At 37.3% G+C, this 11057-nt stretch overlaps 1 protein-coding gene across 2 annotated transcripts; it reads left to right on the forward strand.

Annotated features, from left to right (window-relative positions):
• Nucleotides 1–179: 179 nt before the first annotated feature.
• On the forward strand, nt 180–10698 carry LOC128167604 (DNA-directed RNA polymerase III subunit RPC4-like). Of its 2 annotated transcripts, none has more exons than XM_052833404.1 (10): nt 180–406; nt 530–665; nt 1219–1320; nt 1509–1681; nt 1795–1961; nt 2627–2717; nt 7172–7309; nt 7515–7615; nt 8102–8257; nt 10064–10698. In XM_052833404.1, exons 2-10 carry the CDS (start codon nt 586–588, stop codon nt 10184–10186), a joined length of 1131 nt encoding a protein of 376 aa, XP_052689364.1. In that variant the 5' UTR covers nt 180–406; nt 530–585; the 3' UTR covers nt 10187–10698. The 2 variants fall into 2 exon arrangements, with proteins under 2 accessions (XP_052689364.1, XP_052689365.1); XM_052833405.1 differs by having other exon boundaries at nt 1798–1961.
• Nucleotides 10699–11057: the final 359 nt, after the last annotated feature.

Genomic DNA, 11057 nt, shown 5'->3' on the forward strand with positions numbered 1-11057 from the left:
AATTTAGCCACGTGGTTCAAAAGTAAAAAAAGAAAGAAAAAAAAGTTGTTATTATAGGTAGTCACGATAAGAAAACTAAACGATATTGGTACAGGTGAGCTAAAAATATTGATAAGTTCAAATTAGTCCGGAAGAGAAAATTTATTATGTGAATGTTACACCGTTTTTGGTTGGTTGGTAGAAGGCAAAGAGAAACTAAAAAGACACGGGGCCGGGCCTATCGCAACGTGTGGTGGTGTGTTTCCTAAGCCTGGCAAAAAATTATATGTTGCTCGTATCTTTACCCTAAACAAATCGTTGAAGGACAATGCATTTATGAGTAAACGTCATATATCATTTTCACCGAGGAAATGCGGTCTATAATACTTGCTTAAGGATTGCATCACTGCTATCGAAATAGAAAGAGGCATGTAACTTTTTTTTCAAGAACACGACTATATTTTGAGTATATTTCGAGTATATCTCTTAGTTTTTCTGGTAAATATCTTATCTTTAAAGATATTGATATTTTAACATACTTTCTTTGTAGATTGAGATGTGTTGCAATTTTTTGAAATGAGAGAGATGGCAATGAGGTAATTCAGCATGGCAGAAGGTAATTCCTCCAAAGCCATTCCACGGGGTCTGATCAGCAGAAGAGGTCTGCCTCCAGGGAGAGGAGCAAGGTAAAAATATCAAATATATAAGTGAAAATACCACACTGTTTGACCCCCCCCCAAACTAGATGGACCAATCTGCACTATGCAACAGTTTTTTCCTTGGCCTTCATCTTGCGGAAACCCTATATAGATTTCTCACAGCAGCCTTTGTAGTTTATTGTGGAATCATCATTGTTTGAGAGGCACAACGCTGACAACCAGGGGGAAAGAAGTGAAAATAAAACAGGGCTGAATATTTCCCTGTATGCAGTAAATAATCTATTAATTAAAAATGAGATAATTTACTGAGATGGAACAGAGTTCTAAAAAGACTTTTGTGATAGTTTAGAAAGTAAACATAAGAATGTAGAAGTTGCCTATTCTATTAGTATATATGTAGGTGGTTTAGTCACCAAAAGAGTTCGAGCATGGTTCACAAACAAGTTATAGTTACTGTGACTGGTTCTTAGTTCTGCCAACAAAAATGTTTGGTTTGCATTTCAAAACTGAAAATGTGTGGTGAGCAAGGCATTCTTTTTAATTCAGAGTGTATTGTAAACTCTGTGGACCTGTATTGTAGACTACCATCAATAGGAAAGCCAAGAGATCTAACCCTTGGAGGAGTCCCAAAGAAAGTGTTTACACCTAACATCCCTGCCAGAAGGGACAAGAGTGCAGAAAAGTAAGAGTAGATTTGTCATGATATTTTATGAATTATTTCTTGCAGACTCATGGAGCTGTTTTTATGATTTAACAATCCAGTCATTATATATATGTGCACACAATGTCAAATGTTAAAATGAGCATATCATAAGTTTGCAAAAGGGAAAAATAAAACTTTGATAATGTCTTTTCCATATTGGTATGAAGGTCCGAAGTTAAAGTCGAGTCAGCAAAAGAAGGCAAGGAAAGATCAGAGAAAGCAAGGGGGAGAGGAAGAGACCAAAGAGGGCGTGGCCGAGGGAGAGGCAGGGGGCGTGGCCAGGATGTCATTCAGTCCCACTCTATTTTTGAACAAGGTCCCACAGACAAAGTAGTAAAAGGTAGATGAAGTTTTGATAAAATTTTAATTTGTTGAACTACAATGTATTCCTATCATCATGAACCATTTAATAACACACACCCCAGTAAAGTTGTTTGAATGACATTTTATTAGTAGGATCTTCAGTATTTGAGAGCTATAGTGGATCAGGACCACGGTCAGGCGGTGGGGGTGGGGGTGGGGGCAGAGGATCATCTGGGGGTGGATCCAAGCTGGGGGTCAAGAAAGAGAGGACCGACGAGGAAACTAAGCAAGCTTTGGACTATCTGCTTAGAGATGATGTAGGTCAAGTAGTGTATTTGCATTCAGATACTGTAGATTCCTAATTATAGGAGAGGAATTACTGTATACAGGGTTATTTTCACTGTGTAATTTTTGCCCTTCTACAATTGCAAACAGATTTACCCTGTCTTGAATTCGCCCAGAGACAGTTGTGTTTCAACAGTGATAATTTGAGACATTGGAATTCGGTCAGTCTTAAATTCGCTCGATGACAACGAGAGTGAAAGGAGCAAAAATAAAACCGTGGCAAATATTTCCCTGTATACAGTAATATCTGTGTGAAACACTCCACAGATTTTACATGTTCATTTCTATTTCTCTAACAGATGTGAACTATAAGAAACTAAGATATAAGGCAATATTTAACATATTGATTTTGCAATTTGAAGCAAAATGGTGTAATAATTGAATAAAGTACTCATGTAAAATGTGGAATCAACAGTACTGCATTTTAAATACTTGAACTAGTTCAAATGATATCATTTTCCAAACATATTTATTATTTGATTTCTCTTCTAATTTATACATTTTTAAATTGAGTCAATTAATTTTATGAAAGTACTGAAGTCACTTACTGCTACTGTCAATCTCATACTCTTGAATGCTGAGAAGTGACTGTAAGTTAGTTATATTTAGATTTTCACTTTTGAGTTTTATCCAACAGTTCATAGCTGGCCCTGTATCAGAAGAGGGAAACATGGCCCCTGTTCACCTACCGCTGTGTGTGATAGAGGATGTCAAACCAGCAATCAAAGGTAAATAGCTCCATAGCTCAGACAGGTGTGATTCTGAGACATGATGACCAACACACCAGACAGTTGTGACTCTGGGACATGATTCTTGGCAATGTGGTGTTGATAAGTACACTTGCTTCATAATATTGACATATATAAATAGAAGCTAATGATGCCATGGAAATTTGTTTAAGAAATATATTTATGTTGTGTTCTACAAATTTTCATTAAAATCTCTAAACAGGATGATAAATACTTGAGTGTGCACATGAGGTATGATACACCGTTTGATCGGCAGGTATTCAGGTGAATGTTGTGCCTTTGCACCGGTGTTAGAGAAATGTTATTCTCTGTTATATGTGATGTCACTTTGCTGATGTCACAACCAGAGGACAAGAACATTCTTAGTAAACTCTCGGAAAGAAATCTTATTTTCAAGTTTTCCAATCAACAAATCTTTACAAATAATATACAGAGTCAACCAGACCCAACCTAACACCAGAGTAGACCCCAACTAAACCTCGAGTTTACTTTTGGGGTTTACTCGGGGTTTGTTTTTAGCTCACCTGAGCTGAAAGCTCAAGTGAGCTATTCTGATCACATTTTGTCTGTCGTCCGTCTGTCCGTCCGTCTGTCCGTCTGTCTGTCCGTAAACTTTTCACATTTTCAACATCTTCTAAAGAACTACTTGGCCAATTTCAACCAAACTTGGCACAAATCATCCTTAGGCAAAGGGGATTCAAAGTTGTGAAAATTAAGGGCCACACCCGTTTTCAAGGGGAGATAATTAGAAATTAATGAAAAATTTCGAGAAATTTTCAAAAATCTTCTTCTCAAGAACCAGAAAGCCAGGAAAGCTGAAACTTGTGTGGAAGCATCCTCAGGTAGTGTAGATTCAAAGTTGTGAAATTCATGACCCCCGGGGGTAGGGTGGGGCCACAATGGGGGGTCGAAGTTTTACATAGGAATATATAGAGTAAATCTTTAAAAATCTTCTTCTCAGAAACTAAACAGCCAGGAAAGCTGAAACTTGTGTGGAAGCATCCTCAGGTAGTGTAGATTCAAAGTTGTGAAAATCATAACCCCTGGGGTTAAGTTGGGGCCACAATGGGGGGTCGAAGTTTTACATAGGAATATATAGAGTAAATCTTTAAAAATCTTCTTCTCAGAAACTAATCAGCCAGGAAAGCTGAAACTTGTGTGGAAGCATCCTCAGGTAGTGTAGATTCAAAGTTGTGAAAATCATGACCCCCAGGGGTAGGGTGGGGCCACAATGGGGGGGGGGGTCGAAGTTTTACAAAGGAATATATAGAATAAATCTTTAAAAATCTTCTTCTCAGAAACTAATCAGCCAGGAAAGCTGAAACTTGTGTGGAAGCATCCTCAGGTAGTGTAGATTCAAAGTTGTGAAAATCATAACCCCTGGGGTTAGGTTGGGGCCACAATGGGGGGGGGGTTAAAATTTTACATAGGAATATATAGAGTAAATCTTTAAAAATCTTCTTCTCAGAAACTAATCAGCCAGGAAAGCTGAAACTTGTGTGGAAGCATCCTCAGGTAGTGTAGATTCAAAGTTGTGAAAATCATAACCCCTGGGGTTAGGTTGGGGCCACAATGGGGGGTCGAAGTTTTACATAGGAATATATAGAATAAATCTTTAAAAATCTTCTTCTCAGAAACTAAACAGCCAGGAAAGCTGAAACTTGTGTGGAAGCATCCTCAGTTAGTGTAGATTCAAAGTTGTGAAAATCATGACCCCCAGGGGTAGGGTGGGGCCACAATGGGGGGTCGAAGTTTTACATAGGAATATATAGAATAAATCTTTAAAAATCTTCTTCTCAGAAACTAATCAGCCAGGAAAGCTGAAACTTGTGTGGAAGCATCCTCAGGTAGTGTAGATTCAAAGTTGTGAAAATCATGATCCCTGGGGTTAGGTTGGGGCCACAATGGGGGGTCAAAGTTTTACATAGGAATATATAGAGTAAATCTTTAAAAATCTTCTTCTCAGTAACTAATCAGCCAGGAATGCTGAAACTTGTGTGGAAGCATCCTCAGGTAGTGTAGATTCAAAGTTGTGAAAATCATGATCCCTGGGGGTAGGGTGAGGCCACATTGGGGGGGGGGGGTTAAAATTTTACATAGGAATATATAGAGTAAATCTTTAAAAATCTTCTTCTCAGAAACTAATCAGCCAAGAAAGCTGAAACTTGTGGGAAGTATCCTCAGGTAGTGTAGATTCAAAGTTGTGAAAATCATGACCCCTGGGGGTAGGGTGAGGCCACATGGGGGGGGGGGTTAAAGTTTTACATAGGAATAAAGAGTAAATCTTTAAAAATCTTCTTCTCAGAAACTAATCAGCAAGATGATTCTTTTTAATTGTTAAGACTTTGGCTCCAGGACAATTCTTCGGCCTCACAAGAAGGTTCAGAGTTTGATGTAGCTAAATATCCCATATATAAACAATTGTAAAGGATCTTTTTGAGAACTGCAATACTCAACATGTGATATGACTATAAAATTGAAGCAGGCAGCTATTTTTTCATTAAAATCATTTTGTATTACTGTTTTGGGTTATTGCCCTTGATTTATTGATTCTTGATTATTTTAAGTAATGCATCCACTGTTAACCAATTAATGTGATGATTATTTTTATACAATAATAAATATTCAATGTATATAAGTTGTTCTGCATAAGTAGTTTTGGGTTAGGCTGGATTAGTTTGTTTATTTTTGATTTCCAATTTTTAGATACTATGAATTATTTTAGGCTGGCACATATATAGGGACAGTGTCTATTGCATTGCAACGAGTGACTGTTTGGGGTTAAACTTGAACAGGTACGGAGAGATTGAGGGTGTTGACATCCCTGCTCTTTCTAATTTTCGTGTTTTTCTAACCAACGATACAGAATGTGCGGTCATTTCTGCCCTGTATCGCATTGATACAAGTGTGCGGTCATACCTGCTTGTATTGGTGGTGGTTGCGGCGGAGCACTAGTGTATGGTCATCCCTGCTGGTGTTCTGGCCTTTCTAGTGCAAGTGTGCGGCACTCCCTGTGGTAGGTTGAGCTGTTGGCGCAAGTGTGAGGTCATCCCTGCTTGCGTTATCTCTGCTTGCATTAACGTTGGTACCTGTTGAGTTGCGTAGGTGTGCGGTCATCCCTGCCTGCATGACGTTGAGTCCCTATATATGTGCAGGAGCGGTGATTAAAGTCTGCTCTTGTAAATATTTTCAGCAATCAGGGCTATCCGAGTTCCAAGGGGGAAATATGGATTTTATTTATACAGGATCTTCATGTATTAATGTACATTGTCCAGATTGTATTATGACTCCATTAAGCTGACTTTATCATACCTATTGTTCCTCAGGTGAGCGATGTGGCCCATGGGCCTCTTGTTTAAAACTTTGGGTTTTCTCAAGGTTTGCTTTTGGGGTCCACTTTATGCATTGAAGTATAAAGCAGACCTGTATAAACAGTATTTTATCTTACCTTCTTACCACCTGTAAGTCCTTTCCCTTGTATATTCCAAATAAATATGTAGTGTCAGCTTTCAGCGGTCTACTTCTGATCGGGGTTTACTCCTGATCAGGGTTGACTCTGTGTCCTTTCTGGGTCTACTCTAAGTTTACTTTGGGTTTACTCTGGAAAAACTCTTGGTCTGCTCTAGCAAACCTTGAGTGAACCCTGAGCAGACCCAAGAGTAAACCCAGGGTTTAGTTGGGGTCTACTTTCTGTAAGGTTGGGTCTGATCAGTACTGTGTAAGAGGGTTTGTAATATATAAGCTTCTCTTTAAATTTATAAAAAGATTTGAATGTCTTGCATTGTAAACGAAATCATGCCTAGCTTTGAAGTGGAGTTTGAAGTTTAGGGCATGTGTTAGATTTTTTTTTCTCAAAGCTACATGTACCGTATATACTTGTAAGTTTTCTTATAAATAGAAAACTTCATTTAAAAATGAACTGTACATGTATCTGTCAGAAAATAGATGTAAAATGAAATGCACGTATATACATGTATTTCATTCTAGTCATAATTAGAAGATGTTTATCTATACACAATTATAAGGAAGATTCTATCTATTTACAAGCATAACTATGTATACTTAAAGGTGGGGAAGTGAAATCTAGACAGTGTAGATGATTGTAGACAAAACTCTGTTAACTAGTCGCCACATCCTAGATCAGCAGATATTCCTATGAATATTTAGCTTTTGCACAGATGTGAGATGAGTACCAGTCTCGGGTTCAGTGTTCACTGTTTAAAGGGAGTGAACCTCTCCATCAGACTGGGACAGAATAGTACTCAACTGTCAATTTACTTTTAGTTTTACTTTATCAATTTTGTACCGGTACTCAACTATCAATTTATACTAAATGATATCAATTCACATGTACGGTTCATGTTCAAGACCAATGTCAATATTTGCATGCATACATTCAGCTGATGCTACAGAATTTTGACCTTGACTTTTAGATGACCCTGAACCTGTGGATGTGGAAATGACAGAAGAGGTCAAGGTCAAGCTGGAAGAGGCATCGCTGAAGATTCCGTCCAAAGCCAAGCTGACTCAGGAGACGTGTCAGCACATGTTCTCTTCACTTAAGAGTGGGGGTCAGTATCAAGTCTGTAAAAAATCCATGCCCTGGATGTATATATTGGAGGAAGAGAGGAATAAGTGTCAATCTGTAGATCTGTTTACAGCCTTCTTCTGGTCATAACTAAGTTATCGATGTTAGAGACCATATGTGAAATTCTGTACAGGTCTGGAGCAATGTCTTTGTCAGATTATGTCTGATATTTGTCATTTCTCTTGCAGACCCAAACCACATGGTATTTGTACAGTTTCCCGATGTGATGCCAGGGGTACCTGCTAGCTACGGAAAGGAAGAGGACGCTAAATCAAGCAATAAAGATCAGGTAAGACAGAAACTGATAGCCCTCTGTCTTGGGCAGTCATTAGTAAAACAGATAAAAAATACTGCCCTTTCTATGTGACAGACACAGGTAAAACTCAAAAAATGGCCCTCTGATCAGTAATGGTGCAGGTTAGTTACCAAAGAAATCGCTCTTTCATTTGTAGGAAGTAATTAGTGATAAAAGAGAAACAATTGACATTTTAACTAAGTCAATTGTTCAAGGCTTTTTAAAGTTGTTGATCTTCAAACATCAATGTTGAAATAAAAGGCTCTCTTTAATGCATACATATATGATCTTGCATCATGGTACTAATGAACAATGTCCAGATGAAAGATTTGTTTTAACATATCTAAAGAACTCTCTGATTTGATTTCTAGAATTGTGTGGCAGATGTGCAATAGATGAACAATGTGAATGCTGTGGTGTATGTATGAGAAGTAGATCAGATAGGGGTATATGTATGATGTAATGTTATTTTTTATGCAGAAAGAGGCTTCTAAAAAGATTGGTGCCAGTCCCCTTTCAGGATTCTCGGAAGGTCACATGGGTAAGCTGGTCATACGCAAGTCCGGTAGAACCTCCCTAATGCTGGGCAATGTGGTGCTGGATGTTTCCATGGGAACCAAATGTGGATTTTTACAGGTACATGATTAAACCATAAACCAAAAAAATATTAACCAATATGCAGGTTATACCGTAATGTCGCGTGTATAACACGCACTTTTTTTCAGCCAAAATTTGATCAAAAGTGGGGGGTGCGTGTTATACATAGGACCAAAATTGTACCCCATTTTTTCAAGCCGTGATTCTTGATACCACGGGAGTAGTGACTGCCGATATAGCGTGTTATGCAAATTGAATGAGTGTATACTAAATTTACTGCATCAGAAATACCTTATTCTTAATTTTTTTTCCCCCATGTATTGAAATATTTATCCTCTCTTAACACTATTTCTTGCATCAAACAAGTTTAAATATCGCCAGTGTATTCGCCATTACGTAAGCAGCCACCTGTTGACTCGGCGCGTGGTCAATGTTTGTTTAACAATTTCCGGTGTCAGAACTAGCACCTCTCTCGTGTCGGACTTCACAGGGTGTTTTCAAGTGCACGTAGATAAGCAATTATTCTGATTTTATTAAACTTAATTACTTTGTGTCCCGTTATGCAGTTAAACGTTATTGCTTTAAATTACATAGACACTGCTAAAATTACATCGATCATTTGTACGACTTGATAATGACGATATACGACATACGTACGTTTCTTCACAATGTTTATTTAAACAACAATCATAGGGTTTGACTATAATTAATCAATTAAATCATTTCTGGTTTATGTCTGCAAACATTATTACTTTTAAGCACTAAGCTCGGTTGCCGTTCTTCTCTACGTATGATGATCTTCTACTTCTCCGATGTTGTAAGAAACTCTTTACGAAGTGTCAAATGATATTTGATACCGTCCATGTAAATCGTGTCGTCCTTTTTAATTAAAAGTATAAGAACTTTGACTCTAATATCGCTTAGGCCATGTTCCGATCACGAAATTACAGTAATTACGCTTGGGTTAAAAAATCATCATTAAACATCGATAGTTATTTGGGAAAATGGCGGCCGTCGATTTTCATCGTCTGTGCTATGTTCCGATCTCAACATTAAAGAAATTGCGCATGGATTATAAAATTAACATGAAACATCGATAGTTTGGGGGAAAATGGCGGCCGTTGATTTCGCCATTTTTTTGGGTGCGTGTTATACATAGGACCTGCTGTTTTTTCGCCATTTTTTGGTCAACTTTGGGGGTGCGTATTATACACGAGTGCGTATTATACACGAGACATTACGGTACTTGACCTATGATTCTTATTGTACTTTGTGATAATTAAGTCAAAAACTTTAATTCTTCATTAGAATGGCCAATTATTTTGGTTATCATATCTAATAAACCTTTGGTTACCTCATGGTATTGCAGTAAATATGATCATTTATCCAATTGCATCACAGTTCACATGTACACTTCATGAACATAAACATACAATTTATTTGGATCATTGTCATGATTGACATTTGACTTTTAGGACGATATTATTTTTGTGTTTTTCACAGTAGTCTATAAGTTTATACATATTTCATCTTCGTCTTGAAGACTTTGGACAGGTTATGTGTTGTGTAAAATAACATTTGTCCCCCTATAGTTTTTTAGAACTAGCGATAAAGAATTGAAGATACTTCAAGATTCCATTGCTGATTTTACTATGATCTTTATTTTATGTCCTAACAAAAATCCTTCCTCAATATTACTGTGATTGTCAAGCAGGGCTCTTAATCAAAGTATCTTGGATGGCAACATGTGATGTCGTGTATGCTGATGTAAAGTGATAGAGTTGTTTTAAGTGTGAAATTGTGTGACAATGTAATCTGAATGTTTTATGTTTTGTGGTTTTTCAGGATGTGGTGTCCATTCACCCGGACAGCGGCGGGGGTGGGGACCTAAGTGTGTTAGGACATGTGTCTCACAGGCTGATCTGTACCCCGGACTTTGACTCTCTGCTGCGGGCCAAACAAGCCTGATACCAACCCAGAGGCAAACAAGCCTGATTCCACCCAAGTGAAGGAGGGATGGACAGCAAACTGACCCCAACTCAGTGAGGGAGGGGTGGACAGCAGCCTGTGTGTGGTTCTCTCGTGTGGATAAAATAGACATGAACTTGGTGTATTTGATCACTCTGTGCATAGATCATTTGTTTGGAGAATATTGGTGATAAACATTGTGTATATGATCACACTGTGTGTGGTCCATTTTGGGAGAATCTTGACTAAGTTGAAGCTTTTGTGCTTAATCCATGATGTGAAATATTGATTGTATTTGTTGTGAAGCATTTCCAATTGGTTTTACTGAAGTGTACTTGTGTTGTAAAGATACATGAGAAGTAATTGAATAAGTATGTATGATTGTGAATGTAGATAAGATATCTAGTTGTTTCTGGTGCAATATTGAAGAAATTGAGTTGTACTGTAATAGATGACAGATTAAGTTGTTATCTGAGAGTGAAAGAGATTAAATTAAAAGTTCTTTCAACGGACTTACTAGTTTGTTTTCTGTTTGTTACAAAAACAGACAGTAGATGCTTTTAAGGATGTTGTTTACTCAAGGTTTGAGTTCTCAAATCTGGATTGTTAAAAAGTTCAATTTAATGAGTAAAATTTGTTTTAAATACAAAAAGTATTTATGAAATGAATTATTAGTGACATAACAATCGATATTTTTACTAAAATATGGAATTAGGCTCTGACAAAGTTTGACTTTTAGCAAAACAGAGGAAATTCGCACTAAATTTTTCAGATTTTGTTTTGCACTGAAATATTTTTGGTAGTATTGTAATATTTAAATTTAAGATTTTATTTGTTAGTCAACATAATTTTGCATATTTTTTGTTGGTTT

Source organism: Crassostrea angulata, chromosome 10 (genome assembly GCF_025612915.1).
Source record: "Crassostrea angulata isolate pt1a10 chromosome 10, ASM2561291v2, whole genome shotgun sequence".
NCBI lineage: Eukaryota > Metazoa > Mollusca > Bivalvia > Ostreida > Ostreidae > Magallana > Magallana angulata.

Coding starts and splice junctions, on each gene's coding strand:
- LOC128167604 (XM_052833404.1), top strand. CDS start 586: ATGGCAGAAGGTAATTCCTCCAAAGCCATTCCACGGGGTCTGATCAGC. Junction 666..1,218: donor CCTCCAGGGAGAGGAGCAAG/GTAAAAATATCA, acceptor CCTGTATTGTAG/ACTACCATCAATAGGAAAGC. Junction 7,310..7,514: donor CTCTTCACTTAAGAGTGGGG/GTCAGTATCAAG, acceptor TTTCTCTTGCAG/ACCCAAACCACATGGTATTT.